Raw genomic sequence first — 17,252 nt, forward strand, 5'->3', positions numbered from 1 at the left:
AACACGAATGTTGATTGGTTAAAAAATAAGACAACAAGATTTGGTATGGTGTGATTGGTTAAAATTTCCCGGAAAATGTCATGTGCTCTGTTCTGTCGTGTCAGCTGAGTCTAAACGAAATGTAAGTGGGCTTCGTCATTTCGGACCACTGAATCCTAATTTTGCTCATCGTTGACCTTTAAATTCACATTATTGGGATTAACATGCTTCTAAATATTTGGCTAGTCTCCAATTGGGAGCTGATTCGATTCCGAAGAGCTTGCTATTAGCTCTAAATGACTGATTGATTGAGAGCTAGTGCTGAGTTTTGCTGTTCTTTTAATAATTATTCGTTTTTTTGAAAATATGCATGTGAAGGAATGCATCATATCTGCTCCTGGAAAGGCTATTCTTCACGGAGAGCACGCAGTTGTGCATGGAAAGGCAAGATTTTCAACAAATCTGACAATTTAATGCTTTATTAAACTATAATGCGTTACTAGTGTATATTCAATTCATTGGTATAATGAAAATGTAAAAGGAATACATTCATTCCATACGCTTTTAGTACTATAATAGACTATTTTTTTTAATATTTTGTTTGGTTTTGTTTAAACAATACAGGTTGCACTTGCTGTTAGTCTGAATCTGAGAACATATTTGAAGTTAAAAGCCACCAACGATGGTAAAGTTTGCATCAACCTCCCAAACATTGACACCTTCCTCTGTTGGGATGCTTCTGAGTTGAAGCAGTTTATACATCATTCATCTGGTAAGGAATGTTCAGCTTAATACTATTTTTGACATGGAAAACAGACTGAATATGGGCCCCTTACAATCACTGTATGGAAAATACTGTGTCATCTTACTATTGCGTCTGTGTCACTTTTTAACAGGGAAGCAGGAGGATGTAAAACGTCTTGATGCTGAACTTTTGAGGAGACTTCGTCAATTTCTCGGTGTTGCAGATGGAAGCTTGGATACAAGCAACATGGCCACATTGGCGTTCCTCTACATCTACCTATGCCTTTTTGGAACAGGGTGAGATACATTTGTTTTAAATCTAACTTTAAGTATACCAGAACTAGATCTGTTTGTCTCATAACCAAATGTACAGGTTTCTTTATGTTATGGTTAATGTTTGAATTAACTACTCATATCATGCAGGAAAAACATTTTGCATCTATCAAGTATAATTTATCTAACAAAGAATGACTCCTATTGACCCCTGAATTTGTGTCACTGATGGTTATGTACAACAGTGAGTTGAAAATAAAGTATGTACAGTAATCCCTCGATTATTGCGGCTAATATAGACCAGACATGGCCGCGATAAACAAAAAAAAAAAGGGAAGTAGGATCACCTTTATTTAAAAAAGGAAAAAAAATCCCCGATGTAGTGAAAAAATGTCCGACGACTGCATTAATAAACCGAGAAAATAGAAATTCAGAGGCTATGGATCTTTTGTTTCATATCAGGAGTCTCCACAACCCTTGTGATGATAAGCGGTGCGGAAAATGAACGAATGACTATCATCAGGAGCTTTAATTGCCACAGTCATGATTGCCAGGAGTAATGGCTTCAGAAATAATGAAATTGAATGAGACCTTCAACGTGCTTCCTTTTGCTTGATAAACATTGTTTGATTTCTATTCTTTCTGGTAGCAGGCATCGACGTCAAGCAGAATAAATTGATGTGCTGGCAGAGCTCTATGCGGACGGCACTTCAGCTAACGTCACAGCAGTAATTCTCCTCTTCTCTGCTTCCAGAGAGCTGCCAAGTTTGACAATTTCAGTGTGGTCAGAGCTGCCGACGGGTGCGGGACTGGGCTCGAGTGCCGCCTACTCCGTGTGTTTAGCCGCAGCTCTGCTCTGTGCTGGTGGAGCCATTTCCAGTCCTCTCAAAGTCTGGGACCACACTGCCAGGTATTAGAATTATGCACTATGTTAAAGTGAACCCAGCCACGAGCCCATACTGCATAGCAACTTTGAGTTCAATCCTTGATTTGGTTTTCCCTTTAATAGTGAATAGATGACTATATATTCTTCTCTGTTATTATTGTATGGAGCAGTGATGGGACAAAGTAACAGTACAGTAAAAAGTACCGTATGTATACATGTACATCTGTGTATGAATGTGTATATTTATGTATATGTAGATTTATGTGTGTGTATATGTATATTTATGTGTATGTGTATATATGTACATTTATGTGTATGTATATATATATATATATATATATATATATGTACTTATGTATATATATGTATGTATGTGTATATATGTGTATATATGTGTATATATTTGTATATATGTATATATATGTATATATATGTGTATATGTGTATATATATATGTACACATATGTATACATATGTATATATGATAGATATAGGATCAAATTAAGACATTTTCCCCCAATAATGAATATTTATACAAGTTTTAGTGACATAATTTTATTGTTCATAAATCAACCATTTCTATAGTATTTCCCCATTAACCCTCGAGGGAAATGGTCTTAGAAATGATGGAGAATAATGTTTGCAGGTGGTGTCAGGAGGAGCTGGAGCTGATCAACAGCTGGGCCTTCCAGGGCGAGATGATCATCCATGGTAATCCTTCTGGAGTAGACAACGCTGTAGGGACATGGGGTGAGGCCTGGCATATGGTATAGTGCTTAATGTAACGCCACCTTTGTGCCTTCGTGGGCTCTCTTTTAATAGATTCACTGGGGTATTATGTGCAGCTCCAGTGTTCATTATCATCAGATGATTATCTCTTTAATGACTGATTTGTTTCTGTGCAGGAGGCATGCTGAGGTTCTTGGCCGGGAGGATAATACCACTGAGCAGGTAGCACCGCCACTGATTAAACACCGCAGAGTGGCTTTTATAAAATCACAGCGCATATTTTTCTCCACAAAATTGATGTCAATGGGAATAAATTGCCGCCTAAGCAGGAGGACTAAGAACAAATTTGCTTCAACATTCTTTTTTTCTTGCTTTATTTCCAGGGTGCCATTATTGAGAATCCTCCTCACTAACACTAAAGTGCCACGTAGCACAAAGGTACTTGTCGCCAGGGTGAAGGACAGAATTAACAAGGTACTAAATGCTTTCTTCTTTCCTGTCCATTACCTGCTGAGGTTATAATTAATAGCACAGGCATTTCTTTTGCATGACACATACTCCAAAATCTGAGTGTTCTTGTGCCATATTAAAATGACATCTTAGCCAGTAGTCTCAAGGGCCGTTGCCTTGGCGACAGCAGCAGGTCCACACACTTTAACATATACGTTTTTTTTTTTGCTGTGTTATGGTCAGGCAAGGGCATTTTTTTATGACAGCATGTTTTTCTTATTATATAAAATGAGTCTATCTAACAATGTACAAGAGTTTTATTCAAGTGCATGCTCAAAAGCTTTTATCCCTCCCCACAGTTTCCAACTATTTTGACCTCTGTGCTCGACTCTGTCGATGCCATTTCCTGCACTTGTGAGAAAACACTTGTCGAGATGACGTCTGAGCCAATTACAGGAGAGCACTACAATATTTTAGAAGTATGTGTCCATATTTAAGAAACGTAATACCCAATACAAAAAAAACATGAACAGATCAAATACATTCAAACTGTTAAACTGGTGTTAACAGCATCATTATTTGAACTCAAGCATTCATTAACTCCATCAATAACACTAGATCAGAAACTTCATCATGTCTCTTTTGTTTTTGAACTTTCAGGAGCTCATTGATATTAACCAACATCATCTGAATGTAATGGGGGTGGGACATCCTACCCTGGATACCCTGTGTCGGGTCACGCTCGCCAGGGGTCTCCACAGCAAGCTAACGGGCGCTGGAGGAGGGGGCTGTGGCATCACTCTTCTGAGACCAGGTAGGTTTGTCATTAGTGTTTGTCCAGAAAAAAAAACCTCACACATATTAGCTAGTGGCATTCTACTTAACTAACCATTTTGGACATACTGCATTTTTGTTCCATTTATGCTTTAAATGTTTTTCCAGTGTGTTTGTCTGTGAAGAAGGGTAAGGACTAAATGAAAAATATATTCATTGTGATAAATGGCGGATCATGGAAGCAAGCATTTGTTTTTCATGCCATCTGTATCAGTACTTGCCATCAAGACTTGCCTTTTCTTTGTAGAAACGGACACGGCTGTGATCCAGAATACAATTCAGGACTTGAATGCCTGCCACTTTGATTGCTGGGAAACAAGTATTGGCGGTCCTGGCGTCCAAGTACACTCTCCCGCATCCCTAAAGGAGGATGTTTTAGAGATTTTAAACCATTATTGAGAGACTACGATGACCATGGATAACCAAGTCAATACTTTTTAGATTCATCATGATATCAGGTATGCCCATCTGCTAAACTAAATCAAGGAAATGTTTACACTTCAAGTACATATCAGTGGACCAGATGGTAATTATGCATCTCATTCTTTTATAATTGCGTGTAGTACACCTTGTCCGTTAGATGGCGACAGAGTTCCACAAATTATTCCTACTAATGTTGACAAGGGTGAACTATTGATTGTGCATTAATGACTAGGAATGTGGCCAATGGGAGTTGAATAATTTCAGAGTTGGCCAAAAAAAATTCAATATTTGAAGTATTGTGTACCTTGTATACTACTTGCATCCCCCTATCTGTCTTCCCAACATCTCTCACCATCAAAAAACGTCACAATTATGATGCAAAGGCTGCGTATTGAGAAGATGGATCTGTTTGCAGTATTACAGATTTAGTGTAAAAAGGTCGTTGCAGGATTTACAAGTTTTTGATTTTCCAACCCTCTTAAATGTCACAAAGATTAAGTAGCACGGCACACGTGAATAAACGACATTTGTCACCCTCCCTCTCTTTCTGCCTGGCGCCCCTTCTGTCCCCTTAGATTGTGTCATCTTTATGTTCAGCGAGCATCACCGCCTCCAATCTTATGCCCCGCCTCCCCTTGGCACTACACTGCACAGTTGCCCCTAACCCCTGCTGGAATTTAATTACCACTGCGCTTTTCAATTGAACCGACATTGACAAGAGAGCGAGACAACAGAGCGGTTTCATTTGAAGCGCCTCTTTCTTTATTCTTTCATTCTCACTCGTTTTTTTTACTCTTCTGATCCATTTCTTTTTATTTTTCTTACAGTATTTCAGATTGTTGAGCAAAAACGGCCAAGGATTCAGAGAAAGAGCTTGAATTGGACAGATTTGATTAAAAAAATAGGAGAAAAGGACAATGTCAATACTGGCCAACCATCGTGTAATACGTTTTTGTGCAGACAGATTGGATATAAAGAAATTTCATTCATTTTATCTAAGCTGAATAGAAGCCTGAAATACTAAATGTGAATTTGCTGACTGGTCATACTCACCAGGGGCGCTCGCCCTCTCTCCGGACCCCCAGTGTGCGGCTGGAGAGCTTGTCAGGAGCCATTAAGTTTGAATACACAACCGGAGCTGACTGACAACATGTCATGTTGCTGATGACCGCCGGTTTTGCTAAGAGGGTCTTCAACCACTTCCTATAGAAACTGTTTGCATGTGCGACTGTGGACTCACATGCTTTACAATGTATTGTCAGCTCCTATTATCCAAAAGAAGAATTTAATGTTGCACGTTTACATTAGTGTTGCCAGAGTGGGGCATAGAAATGTGCTCAGCGGGGCCCACTTTCCCCACTGCTCATAGAGACAAGAATCATCAACATCATGATGTTGTGCATGATCTTCCCGGGGGTGTTTAGACTTACTGGTGAGCGGGCAGGGAGGTTTTAGTGTGCACAGTCCATTTAGTTGAAGGGCTAAATTCTATATTGTCCTTATTGCCATGACACTTGTAAAAACCCATTCATTTGTGCTACATAATGAGATCTCTTTCTCTGTTGGCATCCCCTATCTGGGATTGAACACATAGTACATGCATATACTGTACACATATTTAGCATGTGTGACCTTTTAAAACACTGCCATTTTTATTTGCTGTAACTTTTAGCCCGTCTAGCAACTGTGAACAATGGCAGTCTTGTTACAAATGTGGTTCACCATTAAAACAGGAATTCACAAGAGAAGTTGGTTGCAATATCCGTTGTATTGCAGCCACATCACTAAAGTAAATACACAGGAAATATCAAGCGAGTAGGCAGTTGTACATCAGTGGTTTTCAGAGGCTCATAGTATGCTTTTAGCAATGTATCATAAGTTTATTAGATGGTATCACTAGAGTTTCTATAGACCCGCTCCACTAAATTGGTGAATCCTGTTTTTAGCATTGGTGTTTCTATATAGCACAAATTGCAGGATGCAAGACTATTATTACACTGGGCCTGAGTCTTCCCCAATAGTAATAAGAAATTCAATTGCCTGTGCCTGCCTTTGATGGTAACAGAGGTCCGATTGATTTAGTCTGGCAGTGAATGCTTAGACTTGACTGACATTGAAGGCAATAGACGTCCAGTCTATTTTTCTAGGGAGGGATGGCAGATAACATTGGCAGTCAAAACATATTCCATGTCCATAAGTTAAACCAAATAGATGAATTCATATCATATTAAGTCAGAGATATGCACCACTGGAGTAAATGGGGCTTGCTTTGTCAAGTAATGGTAAGGACAGATTTTCAAATCAGATCTCTTAGGAGACCACTTTTGACAAGATTTATCAAATATTTATGCAAAAGCGTTACTCTCTTCCCCCTGACCTATTAATCATCTCAGGATGTTTGACCCCTTCCAATGCACATTTTCTTCCAAGGTTGCGCCCATTTAATTGGTTGGATGCCAGACACATTGGTTTCTCTACCTGGGTCTTCTGTAGATGGCCCATCTTTACTGTTTATGTTGTAAACATCTGCAACTCACATCTTGTACTTCTACTTCTACCCCCTTGTGTCTTTTTCCCCCTCCCTCCATCACAGAATTGCATCATGTCATTGTATTGATTTAAAAATTGATTTGGTGAAGCAGGTACCTGCAACACACTGTCATTCTTCAACGCTACTGGCACACTTGTTTAATTGTAGACAAAAGAACCTTTCTTTCTTGTTGCCTTTGAAAAGACTCATTGATTTTTCTAAGGCACCCTTCATCCTTGCTGTAGCACCTATAGGAAAATCTTGGATAGAATGTGTAGTACATGTTCAGCACCTGAACTGAAAATTGAATTAGTGTATATATTTATTTCACGCATTGACTTGAAAAATCTTTGAAAGGAAAAATGTATGTTCTCACCTATAGTCTATTACACTCATTTGTCCATTTTCTAGACTATTTAGTGTTAGAAATGCCTACAAATATTTTCCACACTTTAAAAATACCTAGAAATTAAATTGCTTTGCATTCATTTGATAAGCAGCATAACATTTCGACTTTGAAAATGCTTTTACTTGGAAATAGATTCTCGTCTTTTCTTCAACATTAGGTGCTCAGGGAGGAGGATCTCCAAATGTTATCACATGTCAACGTGTGATTGATGGACCATTAAAAAGTCAGGCAGAAGTACTGAAATCTGCTGATAATTCACGGCACAAATGGATTTATAAAGCGGTTAGAAACAAATATTCGCATTTCAAGTTATTTGCAGTCACGCAAGACGCAGAGATCTCGCTTGTCTGTCTCACTTTTGGCCATCTTTCTTCCTTCACCTCCACTTTGTCAGTAGACCTCTGCAGTCATGTAATTACAATAGGACAGGTAGGAGTGTTCATATTCCAGCTGCTGCTGCATGCAAGATAACATCTAATAATCCAAAAGCGTTGCAAAACTGGGATCTCGTCGCTCATGCATTATGAATGAGCCGCTGATTGCTTTTTTGCATAGATTAGCAATCATTTCACAGAAAATGTTTCATAAAATGTGTGCTCGGAGGATTGTGTCTCTCTTTTCAGAGGAGTCGAGGTGACACATCCCACTTCTTTATGCCAGATAACTCAGATCAGGTAATAGCACTTTCCCCCCTTTACCCCACAGCTCCTATTTCTTAGCCCGTTTATTTCCCTTCGCATATCATCACGGGGCGATAAGCCTGATTTTTAGCCCGCTTTGCCGCTGATTGCTCACTTAGCAAATGCATTCAGCTGCCGCCGCCATGTTATTGTATGTTCAGCCAAGGAGCTTCGAAGTCAAAGGGTGTGCCTCGGCACCAAAGATTGAACAGTGAGCTATCTCTGATTGTAGCGGTCACAGTGAAACGTGAGAATTTTAAACGGCAAACCACCATTTTGTTCATGTTTTCAAGATCCATGTGAAGTTGGTTCTGAAATTTTAGTTTATTGTCAAATGCCTCTGGATTTAGGGGAGGTCTTGTGCAATGGAAATTCTATATATTCGGAGTGTCTCAATCATAAAATGTTTACAAGACTGATTAACAACTTTGTGATAAAATACCTACAAATATCAATGTAAAGTGACGCTTTAAAACCTCTACCACTGAATAACTGACAGCAAATTATAATTCTTTAAACTCCTCAGCACAAAAAGACTACAATATTTCAATGAATAATAATATCTTTTCATCAGATTTCTATAATACAATCACATCACTCAAAATTCATGTATAGCGGTTGCACAAAAAAATCAAAATCACAAATTCCCTAGAAAAATTATTAAATATTGTTTAAACACAAAAAAATGACACCAATAACTGCCATTGTGTGAGAAATATGTCATCATTCACTCCACACATAACAAACATAGATTTGGATGCACTTGAAACAAGTAAAAAGTAGCAAAATTGTAATAAAGCACCTACTCATTATATTGACTATGCCTCTGTGAACTGAACCCTGCTTCATTTCCTACATCCATTAGCCGGGCTCCCCAAGTAAATTAGCAAAAGGTCGATCAAGGGAGGGAAGGTGAGTACCCTCATTCCCAGTGGGTTGCAACTGTCTTGTGTGCTATTTGGGTGTTCTTTCCTTGCCTGCGTGGCAAATACTCTTTCCTCCCACATCTCAAAAAACATGCATGGTAGGCTAGTTGAAGACTAAATTGTCCTTAGGTGTAAGTGTGTGGGTGAATGATTGTTCATCTCAGTGGGCCCTGCCATGAGCTGGCAACCAACTCAGGTTGGCTCCATCACCCTTCACAATTGTGAGGATAAGCAGTATGGAAATGAATGAATAGCTATGTAATGTGTGCATAGTGGTCATTAGAAGCCATTCATTTTTTGTTGGAACAATTGATTCAGAAATGTGAGAAAGTTGAGTGTTTTTTTTTACTTAGTTTTTCCTTCCCCCACCATACTTAAGTCGATGTCTCCCTTCGTAACCCCTGGCCCTTGCCCTTTCCCCAGATAGGCGGCCTCTCAGCCGAGGCCCCGTGGAGGTTGCTGCCCTCTGCCTGACAGCTTGTCACCAAGCCATGGTGATTTTTTTTTCTCCTCCTGCAGGAGATGGTGTCTGATTGGGAGTAGTGTGTGAATAGCCCTGTCACACCCGATAAGCCAGCAAGACGACCTGTGACGGGGACATATGGCATGTTTGACAGGGAGAGAGGGCACGAATTGCACTGAATGATAAAATGGTGTTTTTTTTATTTTTTATCCCCCTTTGGCAATGTCATGCTTTGAGGCAAGCCGCAAGTCGTTCACTCAAGCGGCTGACTCCAGCCTCCTTGTGACATCTCCTTCAAGGTTTTGGCTTTCTCCGGCTCGCGTCCGGCCGGCCACTTCCGAGGCGGCGAGACTCTTCTTCAACTCGCAGCTGCTCGGTTAGCTTGTCGGCGAAGTGGGCGTAATTGGATATCAGATTAGTTTAGTGATGTAGACCAGGAAATTCAAGAGCCCGCTGGCCTGAGTTGTGTCTAGCCAGTCTGTCACATGCCTCCTGATTAATCCGCACAGACTCATCAAGATGACTCTAATTGATAGCTTCAGCCTCCTCCGTCCGGACCGTGGTTTATTTAAAGGGTCATGCTGACACTGACAAAGAAAAGGAGAGGAAAGAGAAGGCTGACATGATTGCAAAAGCGTTGGGGGAATCATGGAGTTTAACTGCACACCTCTCATCCTTCCTGTCAGCCCGGCCACTGACTTGTGGCGTGGCAGTCTCAACTCCCATCGTGTCAAATGTCACTTTGTCTACTTGGGCCTGTGACAGGCAGTCCAGGTGTCACACTCAGGCTTCAGTGCACCATCAGTCACCTCCGCTCTACTCCCCATAGGCTTACAGTCCAATAACTCCCTTCTCAAACTCAACGTCATTTTACTCCTTTGGGACTCCGCCCGTTGGAGTTCATTCGACTGGGCCAGGATGTCTACCGGGCCAGAACTTTGTCTCCCTTCTTTTTTCCATTACGGTGAAACCTCTAAAGTTGAACTCTTTCTTTCTGTTCAGTGATGCTTGCAGGCTTGCGACAAGAGATCCTTTTGAAGCCCACAGTATGTGAAAGAATCAAACATTTGGGTATGGCCAATGTTGTGAAAATGGCTGTAAAAGTTATCTTTTAATGACTTTGAAATCAACAAAATGTGCCATTGTCTTGGACCGGTGAAATTAGAGTTGCCTTAGTGTAAAATATATTACTATTCTGAAAAGCCTCTAAATGATGTCTTTAGTCTAGAGTTGTGTATAAAAAGCTTTTACAGTTGTAATGACACAATTAAAGCACCATTTTGAATATCATTCCCTATTCTGGTGCGTGTATAAATGCCAATTGCATGATATTGTGGTTCTCATGTAAAAGCAGTATCAATTATCCATGCATACAATGTTGAAATGTTCTTTGATGCTTTCACATACATTTAATATTTACAATTTAAGTGGACATCATTATTTCCCAGTATTTTGAGTTAAAAGGATGCTGTTTTTAGGTTTAACAACAATGGTCAATCGGTAATGTTTTCTCTGGACTATTCTATCAATAATGCTGAGCACTATACACTGCTTGTATTTATTTAGAAAGCTAAAAGTGTAGATGGCCTTGGACCGTGATGACCTCAGTGTGAGCTCATCAGATGAGAAGGCGGTCATTAGTGCTCACGTGTACTCTCCCAGCGTGCTGACTGTTCCCAAATCAAATGCTAGGGTGCTTGTTCCACACGGACATTTTTTTTCAAGGGGCTATTTTGAAGATTACAGCCTGTTGAGGGGATATTTATAGGAAAATCTGGCTCTCCTACTAAATTCATGAATATGCAATTGAGCTTTGTTAAACACGGCAACTACAAAAGTGACCCTGATTGTATTTAAGGATCTTTGCTGTGTAAGCAAATGAAGGCCATAAAAACATTGTTTTCGACTGCAAAGAGCAATTTTTTAACTTTTCTGTTCACTTTGAAAGGAAAGCGCTTACTGTTGGAGTTTATTATGAATATTTTAATTGCAGCATCATTTGCAATGAAAGAAAAATACGTCTTTTCTAACCATTGTTCCATCGCCAAATTATTGTATATTTATTCCATCCTAGTATGGTTTTTCATGATTTTTTTTCTCCAAAATCCTCTTTTTCACTTTGTTGGTGTATGCAAAAAGAACAATCAGGATGAGAATGAACACTGAGATATTCTCATGTGTAGTTACAAGCATGGTTAGGGTCACAACACTTAACTCTCCAAAGGACAACCAGTGCTTGTAATCACATAATATGGACACTATTTTATTCAAGTGGTGCTGACATTCAGCCATCGCAAATGGATTCTGGCTTAGTGCTCCCAATTTTTTTTCTTCTCTCTCTCTCTCTCTCTCTCTTTATGCCCCATATGATATCAGAGCTACAGTATATATAAAAAGCACTTAGAAGGTGTGACCAAGCTGAAAGAACAAAAATGTTGATTATATATTGCCTAGCGAACATTGGCGTCAAGGCTCCGTGCCCGCGTTCCACTTTTCCAGCCTGCAGCCCCTTTTCCCGGCCGTAATTAAGATCATTTTGTGTTACATTAGCACGAGACCCATCGTGCCATTGAACTAGTCGCCCCGATTAGTAAAAAGGCAGCTAATTTCAGCAGAGGAAGGCAACACTCCAAATTGGCTCCTAATTACACATTAGGAGTGTGAAATGTTCCTGCCGCTCTGGCCTCCATCTTCTTCCCCAACCCCCCCGGGCTGGGGTTCATGTGTTGGCCCACCGGCACATTAACGCGGCTCCCAAGAGTGGCTAATTCCAGCCGACCCGATGGCACGATCACTGGCAGATGTCAGGAATCGAAGATGATGAATTATGAATATTCCATTAGATTGAGGAGGTGCCTTTCTTTCTTTCTCTCTTTTTTTACCATCCTCCCGTGCAGCCAAATAAGCAGACGTAATCAGTAGGGGTGTGCAGGGATTTAACGTGATTGATTTCTCTTGGCCATTATAAATGTCCTCCAATTGAAAATGGACGTTTTAGTATGTTCCTGGAAGACTCGCTGAGTTGACGGGGGCTCTTTGGCCCTATGAGAGCTGTGCCTGCAGAAATGACTTTCTTGTGCGCCTCCCAGGGGCGGTCAACTTTTAGGGCTCAGGCAGCTGGGATTCATGTCTTGACGGATGCTACAAGAACCTCTCGGTGCTCGGAATTTGCATAGCTGCATGATTGCAGATAAAAATGGAGTTCAGAGGAGGCTATTACTAAGTGGGGGGTGAAAATTGGAAGGACTGGCAGCTGCAACGAGCCATAACAGATCCGTAGGCAAAAAATCTGATTTATTTTTTCTAGTTTTGACAATTCAATACACGTGTCAAAGTGGGGTTAGACATTACAAGAGCATCTGAATACATGTTTTGCACTGTATTCTTCATTAAAATGATGCCAACATATTACTTAACATTGAAATTTAATTTATGCAGCGTGTCATTTGAATAGAAGCCAGGATATGAAGGCAAGAATAGCACATCACAAGTGAATGAGGTGTATAAATGTTGCGAGGCATGATTAAATTGACCTCTTTGTCGTTTCCCTCCTGAAAACGAGCCAGTTGGCCAGTTTCAAGAAGCTGCAGATTGTTATCCACCTCCACATCAACTGCATCTCTTTTAAAATACCTGACCTTTATACATGCCCTTTTCATATAAATGGGTAGGATTCACAGTGGGCACTATCTGCTTCATCCAGGGACCTTGAGACACTCCGATGGAATTGGATTCCCTGTCAAAGCAGATGTCAAAGTGATACTGTAGTCTATTACTGTACCACCAGACAACTGATTGGTGTGGCGTTGATATGGGAAGGTACACCTGGACATCTGCGGGGGGTCACAGCCACGGGGAGTAGAAGGGACAGCGAGGTGAGATATGAGCCTGAGGCCAACTGCTAGGCCGGACCTCACCTTGTCCCTCCCCCATCTAATGGGGCGGCAGTGCATTTTCTCTTCCTTCCTGCCATTCATCACGGCTCCGTGGCAGGCGAGTTTGCAGGAACAGGGGAGACGAGCTAATCCCCCCACATCAGAGGCAGTGATGGACCCGTGTGCCGCTGCCGCAGGACCAATAAAATTAGGCGAGACCCGCTGTGAGGCTTGGTAGGAAATTGCCTTTGCCAATCACATGGAGAATCCCAAGTCTCAAATTTCCCGTCAATCTCACCTACATCTCTTCATTTATAATGCCCCAGTTTTATCATGCAAACTGTCAGAGCCGCTGGAACCCTTTTGAGTGCCTTAAGCCCAAAAGTTAAATGGTCCTCCCTCCCTTTTTGAACTCTTTTTGTGAATAATCACTGCACAAAAACACTACTGTGACCTGTAGTCATTTTAAATGCCGGTATTTCCAATTTTAGATTCATCACTCGCTGCATGGGTTAAGATTTAATTGAATTATAGCTCGATCACCAGTGTTAGTGTAATAATTGTAAGTATTGACATTTACTTTAGTTTGAAATGTCCAAATTCGTCAGCAGTCTTTGAATGCATCTTGCATTCCTTCGCTACCAAGAGCTTTTGCTTTCAGTCTTCCGTCTTTGATCCTCTCCAGAATGTCTTTTCGTGGCCTTTTGTAGATAATTGTTAATAATATCATGAATAGGTTCATTGTTGGTTGCAAATTTGTATTTAAGTGGCAACCAAGTAATGGTTGTGAACCTACCGTTTGCAGAATCTCGATTTCATTAATATAATGCCTAGATCATTAACGTTTTTGATTAATACCATTGATGATAAAAGTATGGAGGGTAATGACACCCCTGATTTCCATAAAATATCATTTTACATCAGTAGGAATTAAATCTTGTGCATGTCATGACATTTTCAGCATTACAGATATTACAGTTGTTGTATTTTGTCATTGGCGACAGCATATGATACAAATGTGGCCATATGCACTTTAGGGAATTAAGACTGCTTCATAAATCCAAAGATGATAAAGCAAGCTGCTTGGAAACCTGCAACTGTGAACACAATACATAGACTTCTTTAAAGCAAATGAGACCATTTGTAGTGATGCCCTTTAGACCCCTTGGGGGGCTCAATGCACAGAGCATTACCTGCTTATGCAATGTGGAAGCCCTGCATAATTTATAGCCTCCTGACTTTGAATGCCCCTTTTCTGAAAGTAGCTCTCTAATTGGCGTGCGAAGATTAAACCTTAAATTTTTGGGGACGCCTAATTCAGATTAATGGGAGTGAATAGCAGTCTTTTGTGCACCATAGCGAATCAAATAGTGATCCAGTTTCCTGTGACTTTTCATGTGGCTGTATTGTATTGGATGTAATTTCAAGCCATTTTCTTGATGAGTGCCTCAGTTCGGACACCCACGCATCTCCTCATAATCGTGGCGGTCAGCATATAAGTGGCCTCTCTACCAGCAACTCTGCGTTATTGAAAATCATAAATCTTTCCAGCACACCTTTTTTTGTGTGTGTACTGCTTCAGGATGTAAAGGAGAATCCCCAATGTGGATGGGTTATTACTTTTGAGTAAAAATAAAATATGTGGATGAATAGTACTTCCGCCAATGCAATTGAAAGTGAAAGAGCTTTTTGTGACGTTGCCTTGTGTGTGGAAACGTGGAAAAGGCCACCTGGGACTGTAAAGTCGGAGGCAAAAAATGATCGTGAATGTGTTATGGGATTCATGATTCCTTAAACGATGAAATTGCATTTATTTTTTCACATCACAGTTGTATTGTAACTCCATTAAATAACACAACGTAGCTACTCGGTCTTTCCCTACAGCTACAGTCCGTCCTTTTGCCCCCCCCAGAGTCTCGCGCATAGAAACGCTAATGGTGTCTGCCAGCATGGTGCTACATAGATTTGTGAAGAAACTGGGGGTGATCATTTTTCCCCCTTTTTTTCCACCCCCTAGGTGACACTGAAATATATTTTGTGTGCCCTTTCACTTCAGACGAGCTCAGTGAGGAGGAAGCCTAGAGGAGACTAATGAGAGCGTGCGGGGCAATGGCTCCGTCTGCGTCCACGGCTCATTTTTCTTGATTTTGCTCGCTCCGGTGTCGACCTGGGCTCCTGCTGGCCAGGTGATGGCGATGCCAGCTGGTGCGTCCAGCTCAGACGGACAGCGATTCATTTCCCCCAGCTAGTGATTTATGGCGCAGCACGGCAGAGAGAAGCTGCTGTGCGTGGCACCGGGCCGGCTGAGTTAGTGCACTGTCCGGCAGCCGTCATGCTTTAGCACGCAGCGTTCTGGACTGCCTAATTTACGCTAGAAGACAGTCACATATATCACACCCCGTCTGGCCAATGAAGATTGGTGGTGTTTTGGAAAGAGCCTGTACACAGTCGATTTTACTCACGCGGCCCAGCATTGCATCAAAGAATCTGTTGGGTTTTTTTTTCTTGTTTTTTTTTTTCACCCCCCTCTTTTTTTGTAGACTTTGATTCTTCATGCTCCATTGCTGTAATGTGTTCTCCCCTTCAAAGAGGTTGTGTTTTATCCGTGTGTGGTTGTTTTTTTGTTGTCACCCCTTAACTGTTTGATAGGTTTGAGATTTTGCTTAAGATGATGACATTCAACTTTGATGAGGAAGACAAGCAGGCTCAGCGGGGGGTTCATTCAATATATAGTATAAGGACGCAGCTATTTACAGCTTAAGAAAAATTGGAGTGATCCAATTCATTTTCCATATTTTTAAAGTAACTTGATTAATTTTTGATGCTTTCAATTCTTTTTTTCCCCTCCTCTTGGAAGTTATGCATAGTTTTGGAATGCTGGGTTAAGCCCACATTTGGAATACGGATACATTCACCACTTGCTCCCCATGTGATAGTGCTGTGAATTTCTTCCACCCTTTCTAAAATGTTCACTTTGCTAAACATGGTGGAGGCAGTATGAATGTCTGGGGCTGCTTTGCTCTGTCAGGACCTGGATGACTTGGGATGGATGAAAGCACAAATTCTGTTTTCTACCAAAAAATGAACAGGAGAATGAATGTTTGACCATCATTCTGTGACCTCACACAGATTCTGTAGAAGAAAAAAATAGGAATTGCTTAATTTAGACAAACTAAAGGCTAATTTTGTTGTTGTGGCATGACCTTAAAACGGCTGCTTATACTGAAAAACAAAGTCTTGTAAATTCTATGACTTTGAAGCATTCTTTGGTCCACTTATCTTCAAATTTACTTGATCCAGATAACTGTTCATCCATCCACTGATTTTCTTACCTCTTATTTGTTGATGGACATTCAGGCCCTGATTGACAAGGGTTTATTTAACCTTTAGCTGTGGATTAGTTGACATATTCATTCTTGTTAATTGTTGTTGCTCGCTGGGCTCCTAATTCATTATTGGCAGCACCGCCTCTCAGTGTGTGGATATAATGCGACGTGATCCCGTTGGAGGCAGGCCCCCATTGGCACCCGAGGACAGTGCCCTACTGTTCGGGGAAACTGGGGGAGGTCACAGTAGGTAGCTCCCTGGAGCTATGGCATATTAATGCTTGGCCTGACCTGGGTGATAAGAAGCAAGCTTTAGGCGTATGTTTGATTCATGAGTCCATTCTCAGTGGCCCCTGGGGGGCATTTTCCACTGCTGTCCTTTTACTGGCACGGTGGAGGGTGGCTATAGGGGAGATCAGTCCTGTCTGTCACTGAGAGGTTGTATGGTGATAAAGGCTCGGGGCTGGGAGTGGGACAGTGCGCGGACATCGCCCCAGTGTCAGGCACATGCCATGACTTAATGGCGGGTGATGATGCCAGTGCCAAGTTCTGTATTAGAGTGGGTACCAGAAATGGAGCTTGGCTGGTGAGGAAGTTGCTTCAAGGGCACATGGCAGGTCCACTTTTGCTTCCTGAAATATAAATATGTTTCTCCTTGTAATGTCTACTTGTAGGCCATGCACGGATACTGAAACAAATTGTAAGATAGGGAAGTTTTATTTGGT

At 41.1% G+C, this 17,252-nt stretch overlaps 1 protein-coding gene across 1 annotated transcript; it reads left to right on the forward strand.

Annotated features, from left to right (window-relative positions):
- Positions 1–127: 127 nt before the first annotated feature.
- On the forward strand, positions 128–4,862 carry LOC144195407 (mevalonate kinase-like). The gene is made up of 10 exons (XM_077715022.1): positions 128–423; positions 604–751; positions 876–1,020; positions 1,751–1,906; positions 2,529–2,632; positions 2,788–2,833; positions 2,995–3,085; positions 3,421–3,540; positions 3,722–3,875; positions 4,143–4,862. The coding sequence occupies exons 1-10, from the start codon at positions 346–348 to the stop codon at positions 4,292–4,294; spliced, it is 1,194 nt and encodes a 397-aa protein (XP_077571148.1). The 5' UTR covers positions 128–345; the 3' UTR covers positions 4,295–4,862.
- The last annotated feature ends 12,390 nt before the right edge of the window (positions 4,863–17,252 follow it).

This window comes from Stigmatopora nigra, chromosome 4 (genome assembly GCF_051989575.1).
Source record: "Stigmatopora nigra isolate UIUO_SnigA chromosome 4, RoL_Snig_1.1, whole genome shotgun sequence".
In the NCBI taxonomy this organism is placed as follows: Eukaryota; Metazoa; Chordata; class Actinopteri; order Syngnathiformes; family Syngnathidae; genus Stigmatopora; species Stigmatopora nigra.

Excerpts from the sequence above, each read along its gene's own strand:
- LOC144195407 (XM_077715022.1), top strand. The coding sequence starts at position 346 with ATGCATGTGAAGGAATGCATCATATCTGCTCCTGGAAAGGCTATTCTT. Across the intron at positions 752-875 it reads GTTTATACATCATTCATCTG|GGAAGCAGGAGGATGTAAAA; the intron begins GTAAGGAATGTT and ends ACTTTTTAACAG. Across the intron at positions 3,876-4,142 it reads CATCACTCTTCTGAGACCAG|AAACGGACACGGCTGTGATC; the intron begins GTAGGTTTGTCA and ends TTTTCTTTGTAG.